General features: G+C 36.6%; 1 protein-coding gene across 1 annotated transcript; it reads left to right on the top strand.

Moving 5' to 3' along the window:
- The first annotated feature begins 3,205 nt into the window (after nucleotides 1–3,205).
- Nucleotides 3,206–15,698, top strand: LOC311292526 (NACHT, LRR and PYD domains-containing protein 3-like). Its single transcript, XM_084412238.1, has 15 exons — nucleotides 3,206–3,389; nucleotides 4,220–4,348; nucleotides 4,921–5,025; nucleotides 5,234–5,327; nucleotides 5,612–5,807; nucleotides 5,902–7,732; nucleotides 9,561–9,728; nucleotides 11,762–11,935; nucleotides 12,334–12,507; nucleotides 12,736–12,909; nucleotides 13,304–13,477; nucleotides 13,706–13,879; nucleotides 14,274–14,447; nucleotides 14,671–14,832; nucleotides 15,641–15,698. Exons 2-15 carry the CDS (start codon nucleotides 4,290–4,292, stop codon nucleotides 15,648–15,650), a joined length of 3,669 nt encoding a protein of 1,222 aa, XP_084268364.1. The 5' UTR covers nucleotides 3,206–3,389; nucleotides 4,220–4,289; the 3' UTR covers nucleotides 15,651–15,698.
- The last annotated feature ends 1,105 nt before the right edge of the window (nucleotides 15,699–16,803 follow it).

A 16,803-nucleotide genomic window follows, 5' to 3' on the forward strand; every position in this document is an offset into this window, starting at 1 on the left:
CATCTCCTCAGCTGCCTCAGAGTAAGCCAGTATTACAAAGCTACTTAGAAGTCAGACTGGCTTTATCTAGGTCTATCCCGGATGCCTTCCAGTTATCTAGGAATAAATCGCTGCCTTTGAGTTACCCAGTGTTAAAACATCTCCTCAGCTGCCTCAGAGTAAGCCAGTATTACAAAGCTGCTTAGAAGTCAGTCTGACTTTATCTGGGTCTATCCCTGATGCCTTCCAGTTATCTAGGAATAAATCGCTGCCTTTGAGTTACCCAGTGTTAAAACATCACCACAGCTGCCTTGGAGTTAATTAAATTTCAACAGGCTGCCTCAGAGTAAGCCATTATTACAAAGCTGCTTAGAAGTCAGTCTGGCTCTTTCTAGCTCTATCTGAATGTGTTCCAGTTTTCTAACAACAAACAGCTGCCTTTGAGCTACCAAGTATTACGAGCACATGTCTAAGCATGTCTTAAAACTTATCTAGCAACAACTGGATGCCTAAAGGAGTTTTGGAAAGACACCCACTCAACCATGCCTTTGGGCAGCTCACTGAAAACTATGTGGTCTTGTAGCTGTATAAGCAGACTGGGAGACATAGAACTAACTAACATAGCACTACACATAGCACTTCTCGGTCTTACAACCACCCCAAAAAATTAATTGGCTGCCTGGAAGATAGCTAGCGCTAACTGCTGCCCCCATTACTAAGTAGCTGTCCTGCACGGATAAGTAAGTAGTAGGCTACTTGCCAAAATAAATAGAATGTTCACCACTTCCAGCTATTTGAACAGGTTGACTGCATTTGAGCTAACCTTGGCTTAAAACAGTTAGCTAAAATCTACCATTGCAATCTGTTTACAGTTAGCTAGCTAGCTGAGGTGTCCGTTCAGCAAAGAAAAATCCCTAGCAGCTAGTGTGGGCTATATTTCAAAGCATAGTCATTTTTTTTTATAATAAAGCATTCCATTATGAATTATGAATTATGAAAATTTCTTAGAATATTGCTCTATGCAACCGTACCAAGTTGAGTCGAATCAAGATCGCTCGTTGGCGCTCGAAGTTGAATTTGAGCACCAGTGTTGTGATTGGCTGAAACTGTCAGGGGCGGGGAGTGCCTTCCATGCAGTGCTGCCTGGAAGACTACGTTGGGGGCTTAAAACACCAGTGAGCATTAATTCAATTGGTTGTTAAATACTAAGCCATTAAAAGGTTATTAGAAATTGTCCCTCATTTCAATTATATTTTGCAACTAATTTTACTTAAATACTTGTTAATGCATTTTTCATCATGCTTCTTCTAATGGCTCTGTTATACAGGTATAAGAATAGATTTTTACTCGTTTACTGTTTAGATTGCATTTATGTCCGCATTCATGATCTTTCTCACAGAGCTATAATGTGTGTTATGGGTTAGCGATACGCTGTGTAGGGAGACACTGGCCCCTAAATTAAAACATTGTGGCAAAAACATGATTTTTTCTAACATTGAGCTCTGGTCATGTTTACTCTATATGGATTAATCTATCAGCCTATCACACAGTATAAATCAACATGACAACAGCCAGTCAGTGCATGTTGCTAATAAATCTGTGTGTTCTGCGTGTCTCAGTGTAAATGAGGGCATCGTTTTGTCTCCTACACAAACTCAAACAGGTATGAGGTTCTCTGTGTTTTCAGCATCTACACACACACACACACACACATTCTCACTGTATGAGGACACTCCACATGATCTTCATCTCCAGAGCTGCTCTTCAGAGTCTCTTCACAAGCTTTTCCCCGTTTCATCTGAGAAAAATTACTGTCAAACACACACTGAAACTGATTACATTTAAAAAAAAAAACGTTTTAATTCATTTCAAAAGACACCATGGGCCCTATCTTGCACCCAGCGCAATTGACTTTGTACACGGACGCATGTATCATTCCTATTTTGCACCCGCGCAAAGCGGACTTTTCCCTCCACAGAAGCACGTCGGTTAACTAAGAAATACACTTGCGCTCCCGGGGGCGGTTCAGCGCAAAGAGGAGGCGTGTTCCTGCGCAAACGTTCCCTCATGCTATTTTACAGGTTTAGAAAACAATTGCGCCACTGACCGAAAAAAAAAACAGTTTAAAGTCAGTGGCGCGTTGCGCATGTTATTCATATGCTATTTTAAGGGCGCATGCTTGGCCATAATCAATGTAGCGTGTGCACAACGCGCATACACTTTGATTCTCTCATCTACACAGAAGCAGCAGTTATCATTTTTGCAAATCATACATTATTACGATAGATAGATAGATAGATATACAGATAGATAGATAGATAGATAGATAGATAGATAGATAGACAGTTTATTATAAAAGCATACATCTAGCTTACACATTTACCCAAATTATCATACGCCTGTTTAACCGAAATTAATTTGGGTGTGTTTCTCCATCCCCAACGTCCCTGACGGGAACGTCGGTCTCCTCGGCAGTGAACCGCTCCTGTCGTGCGCCTGGCAAATCCGCCGTTATAATAGGAATCCGCTTTAGAACAAGCGCGCCTGCTCTTAAAGGGAATGTGAGATGTCGCTCTGATTGGTTTATTTCACGTTACGCCCATACCACACCTATGAATAATGAAGCTACTTCAGACCAACCCCTTTTAGATTTGCGCCAGGCGCAAGAGTCATTTATCCCGCCGGGAAAATAACAACAGCGCCAAGACCCGCCCACAAAGTTACTTGCGCTTTGCGCTTTGCGCTTTGACACTTGCGTTTCAGATCGTTAAAATAGGGCCCCAAATTTGATGATACATTTGTATTAAATCATAAAACATAGAATCCAGAAAAATATAATAAAAAACACACTTTAGAAAAAAATATAAATAAATGTTGGGCCCTAAATTAAAAGGTAGCTTACTCTGTGGAGTTTAATTGTGATCAAACAAATTATGATGATATTTTTGGCCATATCCAGCTCTATTTCTGAATCATGAATCATTTGTGTCCTAATACAAAACAAAAGGATTGAATGTATAATACAAACCTCAGGATATCAGTCATTTACAATATCCAGCATCGTAGATAATAGTCCAGAAACAGGGAATATAACAGATGCACTGTTGAAATGTCTATTTAAGAGGTTTTAAACAGGATTTAGAGATATATGTGGTATAATATCCCGCTCCAGTGCAGTAGGTGTCGGTGTGCAACTGTTCAGCTGTTCCAAACCCTCCTGTAAAACACACGAAGAAGAGGAAAACGAAAGTAACATCACATGTTGACACTTAAACCTGTTGCTCACTGGATTTGATCTGTTCTATGATCCAGAAAACATTTCTACAGATGTCAATTTAGCACAATGCCTACCAAATCTAATAACACTCACGGCCATTTATGTGTTTGATCCTTAGTGGACAAGACTGCAAGTAAGTTTAATACTTTCTCCATTACAGTCATTTGTAATTATTAGGAACTTCATATTGTATATTAAGCGAGATAAATGTGAAGTTACAGAAGGCTGTTCTTCTGCTACTCCGAACAGACGAAGAATCTGCCAGAAATTACAATTTTTTGAAGTTAAAACAAAAAAAGTTTTATTGATAAAGGATTATTGAAAACAAATATGTTTCTGAAAGTTTTCTCCCATTTCCTCTTCAGTTTTAGGCTGTTGTTTTTGTGATGTGAAATCGAAAGTATTTTTGAAGCAGACATTTACAGTAGACAGACAGATGAAGCCTGACGGCAATGAACAACAATCTGCTGTTATTAAACTGAATATTTCAGTTCATATATAGCAATTATGATTAGTAGTTATACACTATGACCGTTATAATTCTGGTTACTTTTACTCAATCAGTTATTTTAGGATCATTTGAAAGTAATGAAATAATTCATAATTGTAAACTTGAAGTAATGATTAAATGACAAACAATTCAACAATTAATAAAGATTGGGTAAATATGGTTAAATGAAACTGTAATAGAGAATATTACAAATCAGCTTAAATTTTCCCACCCAAAGTTTTGAACAAAATTTCTGCTCTCCAATGAATTAATATTTAGAGTCAGTTAAACTCATTAAACAATCAGAAATGATTAAGACCATTCGGTTATTTTACATGGCAATATATTTGTCTGTAACTCACTTTATTTTATAGATTGTTTTTGCTGTTGCTGTTGTTGATGATAACTCAGCATTCTTCATTATTGTCTTAAATAAGATGTTCTTCATCTGTGTAAAATGGTGTCATTTCCAGGTGATGCTGAGGGATTGAGTGTTTTCAGAAAGCAGTGCTGATCAGTTTTCAGTGTCAGTTTAGCTGCAGTATGTCAGAGGAAAGAGGAAAGGACTCTCTCTCTCAGATGAGTCTCTCAGAGAAACACAGGTAAGACTGCGTCTGTTTTCATCAGTTTAAACTCCACTGGACTTTGTGTTTCCCTGTCAATTACACAACTTTAAGCATTGTTCTATATTTGCAAATGCTTTACACAACTTCAGTTTTTAACTTCATAAACTTCAACAATAAATATAAAGTTTCCTTTATAGACAATATTACAGTTAATAATTTGTTAATAACATTCTAGATGCTGAATTACATATTAAATAAATGACTTTGTTTTTTAGATCATAAAATTATTGACAGACATTATTAAACAACTATACACTTAGCAAACAATTATACACTTAATTTAATTCAAGTATTCTAACAAAACTGTGTCACACAGACATTTCTGCTCTCTATTTCTGTCAGTAAATAAAAACTTGACATGTATATTAAAGAAATCGTTATAATAATGTGAGCCAGTAAATAAAATAGTAGTTAACTATAAAAAAGTAAATTGTGTGAGTGTGTGTATTTCTGTGGAGGATTAGATAAAGACACAGATGTGTTTCACACACAGTTGATCCTCCTTTACTAAAGTGTTTTCTCTCTCTCTCTGTTCTTTGTGTCATCAGTGTAAGATCAGGCTCACATGTGTCCAGCTCTGTGTCTCTGAAGAGTGATCGGTCTAAAGATTATCCACTAAACTTCAGTGAGAAAACACCATCATCTAATAAAAGGTATTTCGTGAGTTTCTCATTTTTTTGTCACAAGTTGACTGTGTTTAAAAGGTGTATCAGTAAATACCAATCATGAAACATTTTTAGATCAAACATTTATCATTAAACAGATCAAATATTTATAAGAGTATTCACAGCTAATGCTTTTTTCTCTTTCTGTGATATTTTGCCCGGAAAAACAGTATTTATTTGATTTATTTGATTACAGGCTTCAATGTGAGACATTAGACTCAGACGTTCAGACTCACAGGAAGAGATTCAAACAGGAGAATTTCAAAGAAAATCTTCTAGGGATATTCCAGGTAGGAAAACACATTTTTATAAATGTTTAATATTTACATCAAACAAATATGTTAGCAAACATATAACACATTTAATGTAATTCCTCCAGATCACAATTTTTCCTTTGAAGCACTTATATAGTTTTTATTTTTCTATTTGTTAAAAATATCAGCTGGTTAACAATGTTAGTCTTTTAACTGGATTCTTTTTTATAGATATTATAGTTATTGAATAAATTGTGTTGACCAAATGTAGATATACAATTTGGTTTAAATTGTGTCTTTTTTCTTACTTTTGTTTGTAGGATCTTGAGAGCAAAATAATCACATGTCTGAAAAATGAGCTGGAGAAGTTTAAGAAAATATTACAAAAAGAGAACACACAACACTTTGTGAAGGACTTCATTGAGAACAGATCCAGTATCAAAGAATCAGCTCTTGATCTCACACTACATTACCTGAGAGAGATGAAGCAAGATGAAGCTGCTGATGCTCTAGAAGGTAAGAGACTCATGATCATCTGTCTGATTGTGTCTTATAAATGTAGGAGAGAAAGTGAAGACTAAAACTATCTATTTTCTGTTCCTGTGTTTAGATGAGCTGTTCCTCATTCCTCAGCTGAAATGTGGCCTAAAGAAGAAGTATCAATGTGTGTTTGAAGGAATTGCGAAGCAAGGTGACTCCACACTTCTGAATAACATCTACACAGATCTCTATATCACTCAGGGTGGCAGTGAACAGGTCAATACTGAACATGAGGTGAGACAGATTGAAGTTGCTTCCAGGCGTCATGAAGCACAAGAGATACAGGTTGAATGCACAAATTTGTTTGAAGCTCCTGAACAAGACAAGGAGATCCGAACTGTACTGACAAAAGGAGTCGCTGGCATCGGGAAATCAGTCTCTGTGCAAAAGTTTGTTCTGGACTGGGCTGAAGGAAAAGAAAATCAAGATATCAGCTTCATATTTCCTCTTCCATTCAGAGAGATGAACTTAAAGGAGAAAGAAAAACTAAGTTTGATGGACCTTATAACTCAATTTTTCCCAGAGACAAAAGGACTGAACCTTACAAGAAGGAATCAGTTCAAAGTGCTGTTCATCCTTGATGGACTGGACGAATGTCGCCTTCCTCTGAAGTTTGATTGTAACGAGACGTGGAGTGATGTATCGTCACCAGCCTCTCTGGATGTTCTCTTAACGAACCTCATGAAGGGAAATCTGCTTACTTCTGCTCTCATCTGGATCACCACCAGACCAGCAGCTGCCAGTAAGATTCCTCCTGACTGCATCGACCGGCTGACAGAGATACGAGGATTCAGTGACGCACAAAAGCAAGAGTACTTCAAAAAAAGATTCACTGGTCAGAATAAGGCCAACACAATCATAGATCACATTAAACAATCAAAGAGTCTCTTTATCATGTGCCACATCCCAGTCTTCTGCTGGATTTCAGCCACGGTTCTCCAGAACATTCTGGAGGAGGAAAGAAATAATGATGTGAAAAACACTCAGGCTGATGAGATCTCTAAAACACTGCAGGAATCAAACACTGAAGACACTCCCAAGACTCTGACACAAATGTACACACACTTTCTCCGCTTTCAGATCCAGCAGAGCCGCCGAAAGTATGATGGAGAATACACACCAGATGTTTCCTGGGATAAAGACGCCATCCTTTCACTGGGGAAACTGGCATTTCATCAGCTGGAAAGAAACAACCTGATCTTCTATGACACAGACCTGGAAGCCTGTGGTATTGACGTCTATAAGGCATCAGTGTACTCAGGCATGTGTACCCAGATCTTTAAGGAGGAAACAGGGATCGTTCTTGGTACCATGTACTGCTTTGTTCACTTGAGCATTCAAGAGTTTATTGCAGCCCTTTATGCACATCTGTTTCTAGACATCAACAAGACAAGTGTGTTTGATCATGAGTCTACAGAACAGGACAACAGAAATGAGACCATGATTGATTTACTCAAGACTGCAGTGGACAAGGCGCTCGAGAGTGACAATGGACACCTGGACCTTTTCCTTCGCTTCCTCCTCGGTCTGTCACTCCAGTCCAATCGACGACCCTTACGAGGTCTGTTGACACAGCAAGACGGCAATGACCAGAGCAACAAGGAAATAGTTCAGTACATCAAGCAGAAACTAGAAGATGATCTTCCTGCAGAGAGATCCATCAATCTGTTCTACTGTCTGAATGAACTGAACGACCAAACTCTGGTGAAAGAGATTCAGACCCACCTTAGCAAAGGAAGTCTCTCATCTGGTGACCTTTCACCTGCCCAGTGGTCTGCTTTAGCCTTTGTGTTGTTGACATCTGAGGAGGAGCTGGAGGAGTTTGAGCTTCAGAAATTCAAGAAATCAGACGAGTGTCTCATTAGATTATCGGCAGTCATCAAAACCTCCAGAAGAGCTCTGTAAGTCTTTTAATATATTTTGTCATGTTTTGCTCTCATCTGAAAAATGTCTACATTACTCTAGTGATTCCCCATCATGAACATGAACTTATCCCTGTAAAGCCTGACATATGAAATAATAGTCTGATTTTTTGTTTTTTGGAGACAGTTTATCATACTTTAAGAAAAAATATAAGAGACCATGTAAAAATGTTTGCATGTTTTGTATCATATGATACACCAGACTGTTATGACTTATTATATAGAATTAGTTATAGAATTATATATTAGCTCATACTTGAGAGGAAAAAAGTACATATTTTATTCATATACCCAAACTGGGGGAAAGAATGTAATTTGGTACAGATGTTATTTGTATTGCAAAAATGAAAGATGAAATTCTGAAAGGTTATAATATACAGTGCTATGCATAAGTTTAGACACCCATGCTAAAGTTGACTAAAAAGAGGAATAAAAAAATCATCTTTTGGAAATTGAACTTAATGCCTTAATTAAAAAAAAATAGGAAAAATCCAACCTTTAAGGACACCAATTTTCTATGTGAATGAATAATGTATCGTAAATAAATAAATGTTCTTCCTTAAAATACATGGTGCATAAGTCTGGACAACCCTATGTTAAATTCCCATAGAGGCAGGCAGATTTTTATTTTTAAAGGCCAGTTACTTCATGGATCCAGGATACTATGCATCCTGATAAAGTTCCCTTGGCCTTTGGAATTAAAATAGCCCCACATCATCACATAGCCTTCACCATACCTAGAGACTGGCAAATTTAACACAGGGGTGTCCAGACTTATGCACCCTGTATTTTAAGGAAGAACATTTATTTATTTACGATACATTATTCATTCACAAAGAAAATTGGTGTCCTTAAAGGTTGGATTTTTTTAATTAAGGCATTAAGTTCAATTTCCAAAAGATGATTTTTTTATTCCTCTTTTTAGTCAACTTTAGCATGGGTGTCTAAACGTATGCATAGCACTGTAAAACATTGATATTTTTATAAAACAGGCTACTTAAATAAAGTGCATGTATATATTACCACATCATATATTAGTTGTCCCTCTGTATCTCCCAGTAATTAGATATTTTAAATGCTTATTTTTATAAGTAATTCTGTAGTTTAATGTAATAATATTGTAATGCAATACATAGACCATTGAGAGATTTACAATAGATATCGGCATCAGCCATCGGTTGACCACTATGAATAATCATGAAAAACTAAATTGCTTTAATCCAGTAAAAGTTAATCTTGAGATATTAATAACAAATACAATTTCTTAGGTTCTTAGGTTTAAGTAATCTTAGCTTTACTTAAATCATTAAAGATTATATAGCAAAAAACGTGTACATGTGAATGAAGACATTTTTAGTATTAAAGTGAAAGGCCTTTAACTTGCCATAAAAGTGTGAGTTGTCTCATCTAATAGTGTCGGTGCAGTCAAGTCAATAATCTTGTTGAATATTAAGTGTCTCCAACTAAGGAAGCCAGAGGCAACAGTGGCAAAAACCCAAACTCCATCAGGTGACAGAAAGAGGGAAAAACCTTGGGAGAAAGCTATAAAAAGCTATAAATCTTAACACAAATATTTTTTCAAACATGCTTCATTTTATCTAGGAAATTTGTCACTAAATAAAAAACACTAATGTACAGTAAATAGTAGTTTTTGAAGAGAATGTTATTTTAACCCAGCCTCTGCTGTATACACTGTTTTTAAGTAAAAAAATATATAATAATAGAACATAAATTTAATTCTTGTATATAGAAAAATGTATTGTATGTGCTCCATCTAATTCTGTGATGTGATTTATTTCCCTTGTAGGTTAGATGATTGTAACTTAACAGACAAAAGCTGTTCAGCTCTGGCTGCAGTTCTTGGATCAGATACTAATCTGAAAGAGCTGAACATGAACAATAATAATCTGCAGGATTCAGGAGTGAAGATGCTCTGCACTGGGCTGAAGAATAAATGTAAATTGGAGATACTGAGGTAAGTTGAGCCACAGGAGTCACATGACTAAAGTAAGGTGCAATGACTGACAGGACAATGCCGGAGTCAAAAGCGCAAAAGTACTTTTGTGAATAAGTTGCATTTCTTTGTTTAATATACGTGAGTTTGTCTTTGTTCTATTGTTGTTGTGTTTTTCATTAAAAATAATAATGAACCACAAACTAAGCATTTGTTTTAAAATCCAAAAATCTTTTATTTATTTGTTATAATGTGGGTATAGCATATCATCCTTCTTATTCATTTTGTTAATAAAAGTACAGTGATTAATATAAGCGAATTTTTCATTGTAATTTATTTTTTATGTATTTTCAGTAATAACAACGAACCACAAACTAAGCATTTTAAACAAGTTTTAAATTAAGGGGAAAAACCAAAAATCTTTCATTTATGAGTGTCACAATGGGGGTATAATATGCCATCAGTCCAATTTGTTTTGTTGATAAAAGTTTGATGTTTAAAGGAGCACTCCACCGTTTTTTGAAATAGGGCTTATTCACCTTCTTTCCTACATTTAGATAGGTGGGCAAATGCATTTTTGTCTCAGTGCATGGATTGTTTTAGTTTGACAGGGTCGGCGCGAGCTTAGCTTAGCATAATGAATGGAATCCTTTGTTGCCAGCTAGCATGGCCTGAGTAAAAGTGATTAAAAAAAACGAATTACTTCTTGTGGCCTGCGTATTCACAACGAGTACAAATAGCGATGCAGATTAACACTAGGCGATTTCCTAGACAGATATTGACTTGGGACTATATTAGGGTGAAGCACAGGCGAATCACTGCTACTTGGGCGCATCTTTACGAATTTTTTGTTTCTGCATGTTGGACCATCTGTAATCTGTCCAAGATTTTAGTTTGAACAGCATAATAGAGTGAGTTGCAATAGTCTAATCTTGAGAAGACGAACGCATGAATAACCTTTTTCAGATCTTTCCGGGATACAAAAGGCTTAATCTTAGAAATCATTCTCAGTTGGAAAAAACTCATTTTGACAACTTCATTTATCTGTTTGAATTATTTGAATTGTCGGTCTACATCATCGAGTTCTGTGTATCAGAATAATCCATCATATCATCGCATTCATGATCAGACGTACGGCTGTTGTGATGAAGACGAGACACCAGCTCGCCTTCTGGGAGAAATGTGAGTCCGTAAAGGGAATGTAGAAATGATGGCGCACTCGCAGAAGTGGAATTTATTTACAGTGTCAGAGAGGTTTGTCCACAGTGTAGAATATATACAAGTGCCTACACATTTTCACACACCATTTTCAGGTACATATTACATTTAATACACATACAAATACTTAATCTATTTGATAATCGATAATAATCCGTTTCTAAATGTATATATTAATAATAAACACATAATCCATTCACACATAGTACACAACATATAATCTTTACATTTAAATATACACACGAACACCTATTCACACTTCAGATTCCGGTTGAGATGCGCCGGCGCGACCCGGCCGTGATGTCATCAGCGGCCACCGCTCGATCGGTCGGTCTTTCCCGCTGGAAGACTGACTACGCCCTCACAGACACACAACACAGGGATGAAACGACAAGACAGTGCAGTGTAAGTCAGTCAAGTCAAGTCATCTTCATTTATATAGCGCTTTTAACAATGTAGATTGTTTCAAAGCAGCTTTACAGAGATAAACGTATACTTTAAGGTAACCGAGATTGTTTTGGCTTTATAGCAGTTCTTTAATAAAGTTATTTTCCAGCTAAAGTTCGTTTTGATTGATTCACTTCCGTTGCAACGGTCCTTTGTTATTAAATTAGGGGCCGCTAAGACGACACCATTCTCTCTACACAAACTTTAAACGCGAACCTGTGATAAACGCTGATGGTGCTCACATGCGCATTAAGAACTAGTTCTATAGTTATGTGCGTTTGAATATATGTGAGCAGGTTTGGAATTCCCTACAAACCAAGCCTAAACAAAGTACTGGTGTTTCCTTATAAATTTTGATTTAATTGTCTTCTCTCTCTCTGCTAATGTAGTTTAAGCTCCTGTGATATGACAGATGAAGGTTGTTCTGATGTGACTTCAGCTCTGAAATCAAACCCGTCACACCTGAGAAAGCTGAACATGAGCAAGAATAAACTAGGAGACTCTGGAGTGAAAAACCTCAGTGATCTACTGATGAACCCACAATTCAAGCTGGAGAAACTACAGTTAGTATCATTATACTGTACAGCAATTACAGTGTGACTGAAGTTTATTTATTTGAAGACAGCAGGGCTTATGTTTCATTGTTTATAGCAGTGCACTTTCTGGGTTTCCCTATTGCTCACATTTATATGTGTTTTTATTTAGTTAGTAATTGTTTAATTTCCAGCATTTGATACAATGTACTGATTGTGTTCATGCAGAAATCTGCCTTTTCAACAGAGAATAAAGAAGAGAGACGTTAAATAAATAGTTAAAATGAAAGAGAAGAAACAGTGTCTTCCAGCTCACAGAACTAGTGTGACTGGGTTTCAAAACAGACTATTGGAAACTAAATGCTGCTGTAGCTCTTCAATAAGATGATCATCATAGATGTGAACTATTGTTATTTCTCTGTCTTCAGTCTGAGTGGATGCAGTATTACAGAGAAACAGAGTCTCATCCTGACTTCAGCTCTGAGATCAAACCCGTCACACCTGAGAGAGCTGGACCTGAGCGGGAATACACTAGGAAACACAGGAGTGAAGCACTTATGTGCCGTACTGAAGGATTCACACTGTAAACTGGAGAGATTGAGGTCAGTCACATTCACATACAAGAATCAAAATGCTTGAAATCACTTCAACAGTTTAAACTAAAACACTTTAACATTGTATTTGTGCAAACTTAGTATTTTGTGATCTGGTGAAATAAAGATGAAGATCTCTCTTCCTCTGTTTTATTTGCTTATGAAGAAGATGTGACTTTACAGAATAAAGAGTTTTCTTTTCTTCTGTCTTATTTTCTTCTCTCTCTGCTAATGTAGTTTAAGATGCTGTGATATGACAGATGAAGGTTGTTCTGATGTGACTTCAGCTCTGAAATCAAACCCGTCACACCTGAGAGAGCTGAACCTGAGCTGGAATAAACTAGGAGACTCTGGAGTGAAAAACCTCAGTGATCTACTGATGAACCCACAATTCAAGCTGGAGAAACTACAGTTTGTATCATTATACTGTACAGCAATTACAGTGTGACTGAAGTTTATTTATCTGAAGACAGCAGGGCTTATGTTTCAGTGTTTATAGCAGTGCACTTTCTGGGTTTCCCTATTGCTCATTTTTATGTGTTTTTATCTAGTTAGTAATTGTTTAATTTCCAGCATTTGATACAATGTACTGATTGTGTTCATGCAGAAATCTGCCTTTTCAACAGAGAATAAAGAAGAGAGACGTCAAATAAATAGTTAAAATGAAAGAAGAAACAGTGTCTTCCAGCACACATAACTAGTGTGACTGGGTTTCAGAACAGACTATTGGAAACTAAATGCTGCTGTAGCTCTTCAATAAGATGATCATCATAGATGTGAACTATTGTTATTTCTCTGTCTTCAGTCTGTATGGATGCAGAATTACAGAGAAACAGAGTCTCATCCTGACTTCAGCTCTGAGATCAAACCCGTCACACCTGAGAGAGCTGGACCTGAGCGGGAATACACTAGGAAACACAGGAGTGAAGCACTTATGTGCCGCACTGAAGGATTCACACTGTAAACTGGAGAGATTGAGGTCAGTCACATTCACATACAAGAATCAAAATGCTTGAAATCACTTCAACAGTTTAAACTAAAACACTTTAACATTGTATTTGTGCAAACTTAGTATTTTGTGATCTGGTGAAATAAAGATGAAGATCTCTCTTCCTCTGTTTTATTTGCTTATGAAGAAGATGTGACTTTACAGAATAAAGAGTTTTCTTTTCTTCTGTCTTATTTTCTTCTCTCTCTGCTAATGTAGTTTAAGATGCTGTGATATGACAGATGAAGGTTGTTCTGATGTGACTTCAGCTCTGAAATCAAACCCGTCACACCTGAGAGAGCTGAACCTGAGCTGGAATAAACTAGGAGACTCTGGAGTGAAAAACCTCAGTGATCTACTGATGAACCCACAATTCAAGCTGGAGAAACTACAGTTTGTATCATTATACTGTACAGCAATTACAGTGTGACTGAAGTTTATTTATCTGAAGACAGCAGGGCTTATGTTTCAGTGTTTATAGCAGTGCACTTTCTGGGTTTCCCTATTGCTCATTTTTATGTGTTTTTATCTAGTTAGTAATTGTTTAATTTCCAGCATTTGATACAATGTACTGATTGTGTTCATGCAGAAATCTGCCTTTTCAACAGAGAATAAAGAAGAGAGACGTCAAATAAATAGTTAAAATGAAAGAAGAAACAGTGTCTTCCAGCACACATAACTAGTGTGACTGGGTTTCAGAACAGACTATTGGAAACTAAATGCTGCTGTAGCTCTTCAATAAGATGATCATCATAGATGTGAACTATTGTTATTTCTCTGTCTTCAGTCTGTATGGATGCAGAATTACAGAGAAACAGAGTCTCATCCTGACTTCAGCTCTGAAATCAAACCCGTCACACCTGAGAGAGCTGGACCTGAGCGGGAATAAACTAGGAGACTCTGGAGTGAAAAACCTCAGTGATCTACTGATGAACCCACAATTCAAGCTGGAGAAACTACAGTTAGTATCATTATACTGTACAGCAATTACAGTGTGACTGAAGTTTATTTATTTGAAGACAGCAGGGCTTATGTTTCAGTGTTTATAGCAGTGCACTTCTGGGTTTTTTAAACACTTTATACTCAATATCTCACAATGAGTCTGAGTTCACATTATATTTGTGTAAAATTCTTCACATTCATGATTTGTTTGTAAGATAATCTCTCTGTTTGTGTCTTTCTAGTCTACAGTACTGTGGCATTACAGATGTTTCTTCTTTAACTCAGTCTTTGACGAACTCAAAAGCACTGCAGTTTCTAAAAGAGCTTGATCTGGGAGGCAATAATATAGGAGACTCAAAGCAGCGGCTCAGAGATGAGCTACGAGACTCAAACTGTGTCCTGAGGTGAGGAAACATCACTGAGATATTAAAGAGATCTTCATTTACCTCTGATATGTGAACAAACCTTTCAAACATTCGTGAAAGGAAATTATCATTAAGCTTTATTGCAACAAAGGGTTTGTGTGAGAACAAAATGTGAAGTTATTGAAATGTTTAACACAAAGGAGGAAAGAGAAGAAAAGCTCACGGTCACAGCTTTATACATCAACACCTGCTTTATGAACTGTGTCAGTAGAAGTGAATCATTTCAGTGTGAAAACAGACTTGGTCAGATTGTAGGAAAACGCTGCACTCCTGCTAAAATCAGTGCAGTTCCAGCTTCAGCTCACAGCGTCCAGCTCACATGAGAAATGTCTCTGTCTCTAGTGTGTTTTTACTGTGACAAGCAACACGTCACACTACTTTACACTTACTTTACTCTCAGTTATTTACTAAGAGCCTACAAACATGTTTAAACTAGAGGACAAACGGCTTTAACTAAAGGTTTGTGTTTGAACTCAAAATAACATTTGTATTTGCTCCCTGTGGTTTATTCCATACGCCGTACACTCATTAGTTTCTCCTTTACAGAGACTCAATAGGAGTCGCACCGACACACACACACACACACATATGAACATGATTCATGCTTTACATCTATTATATTATAAAACACAAATATCTATGAAATCTATCCATGTAAAGTCAGTAATTAATCTGATTACAGGAATTTAGTGTAATATTTTACTCAAAAAAACAGTAATTGAAATATAATAATTTGCACTTTGTTCCACTGAACTCTGATTGTTTTCTCTTCTGTTCCACTTTACAGAGTAGATTAAGATCGATCACCAAACATCCCTGATAAAGATCGATCACCAAACATCCCTGATGAAGATCGATCACCAAACATCCCTGATGAAGATCGATCTCCAAACATCCCTGATGAAGATCGATCTCCAAACATCCCTGATGAAGATCGATCACCAAACATCCCTGATGAAGATCGATCACCAAACATCCCTGATGAAGATCGATCACCAAACATCCCTGATGAAGATCGATCACCAAACATCCCTGATGAAGATCGATCTCCAAACATCCCTGATGAAGATCGATCACCAAACATCCCTGATGAAGATCGATCACCAAACTCTGATAGATGTGTTATATCGTAGTGTGAAATGATCATGAGAGGAGCAGAAACCATCAGCTGATCCACAGAAGAGTCTCACTACTGTATATGAGGAGAAATAAATGTGTAAATGTGTTTCATAAAGGTGGAAGAGACTCAGACTTCACAATTAAATAAAGCAGCGTGTGTGTTAGCATGTGTTTTAGAAACATGTGATATTGAATGATCAATGTTGGTTTAGTATAATAATTATTTATAATATAAATAATATAATAATTAATTATTATAAATATATATTTTTCCAAGTTTTGGAATTGGGAATATATTGTTGATTATGATTTGTATACTTCATTGATATTTTATGTGAAGTTGTACATGTATTTTTTTTTTTGTTATTTTTTTTTTTGTAAAATCTATGTTTTGGAATACATATATATATTTGACTCTGATCAGTTTCACTTTAGTGCATTGTTATATTATACACACACACACACACACACACACACACACACACTACCGGTCAAAAGTTTTAGTCAAGTCAAGTCATCTTCATTTATATAGCGCTTTTAACAATGTAGATTGCTTCAAAGCAGCTTTACAGAGATAAGCGTATAATTTAAGGTAACAGAGATTGTTTTGGCTTTATAGCAGAGTTAAGTTATTTCCATCTAAAGTTAGTTTTGATTGATTTGCTTCCGTCGCAACGATCATTTGTTATTAAATTAGTGGCCGCTAAGACGACACCATTCCCTCTACACAGACTTTAAACGCGAACCTGTGAGAAACGCTGATGGCGTTCACATGCGCATTTAGAATGGGTTCTATAGTTATGTGCATTTGAAAATACGCAGGTTTGGAAT

The sequence above is a fragment of the Rutilus rutilus genome (genome assembly GCF_951802725.1).
Source record: "Rutilus rutilus genome assembly, chromosome: 6".
Classification (NCBI taxonomy): domain Eukaryota; kingdom Metazoa; phylum Chordata; class Actinopteri; order Cypriniformes; family Leuciscidae; genus Rutilus; species Rutilus rutilus.

Excerpts from the sequence above, each read along its gene's own strand:
- LOC311292526 (XM_084412238.1), top strand. The coding sequence starts at position 4,290 with ATGTCAGAGGAAAGAGGAAAGGACTCTCTCTCTCAGATGAGTCTCTCA. Across the intron at positions 5,328-5,611 it reads ATCTTCTAGGGATATTCCAG|GATCTTGAGAGCAAAATAAT; the intron begins GTAGGAAAACAC and ends TTTTGTTTGTAG. Across the intron at positions 12,910-13,303 it reads TTCAAGCTGGAGAAACTACA|TCTGTATGGATGCAGAATTA; the intron begins GTTTGTATCATT and ends CTCTGTCTTCAG.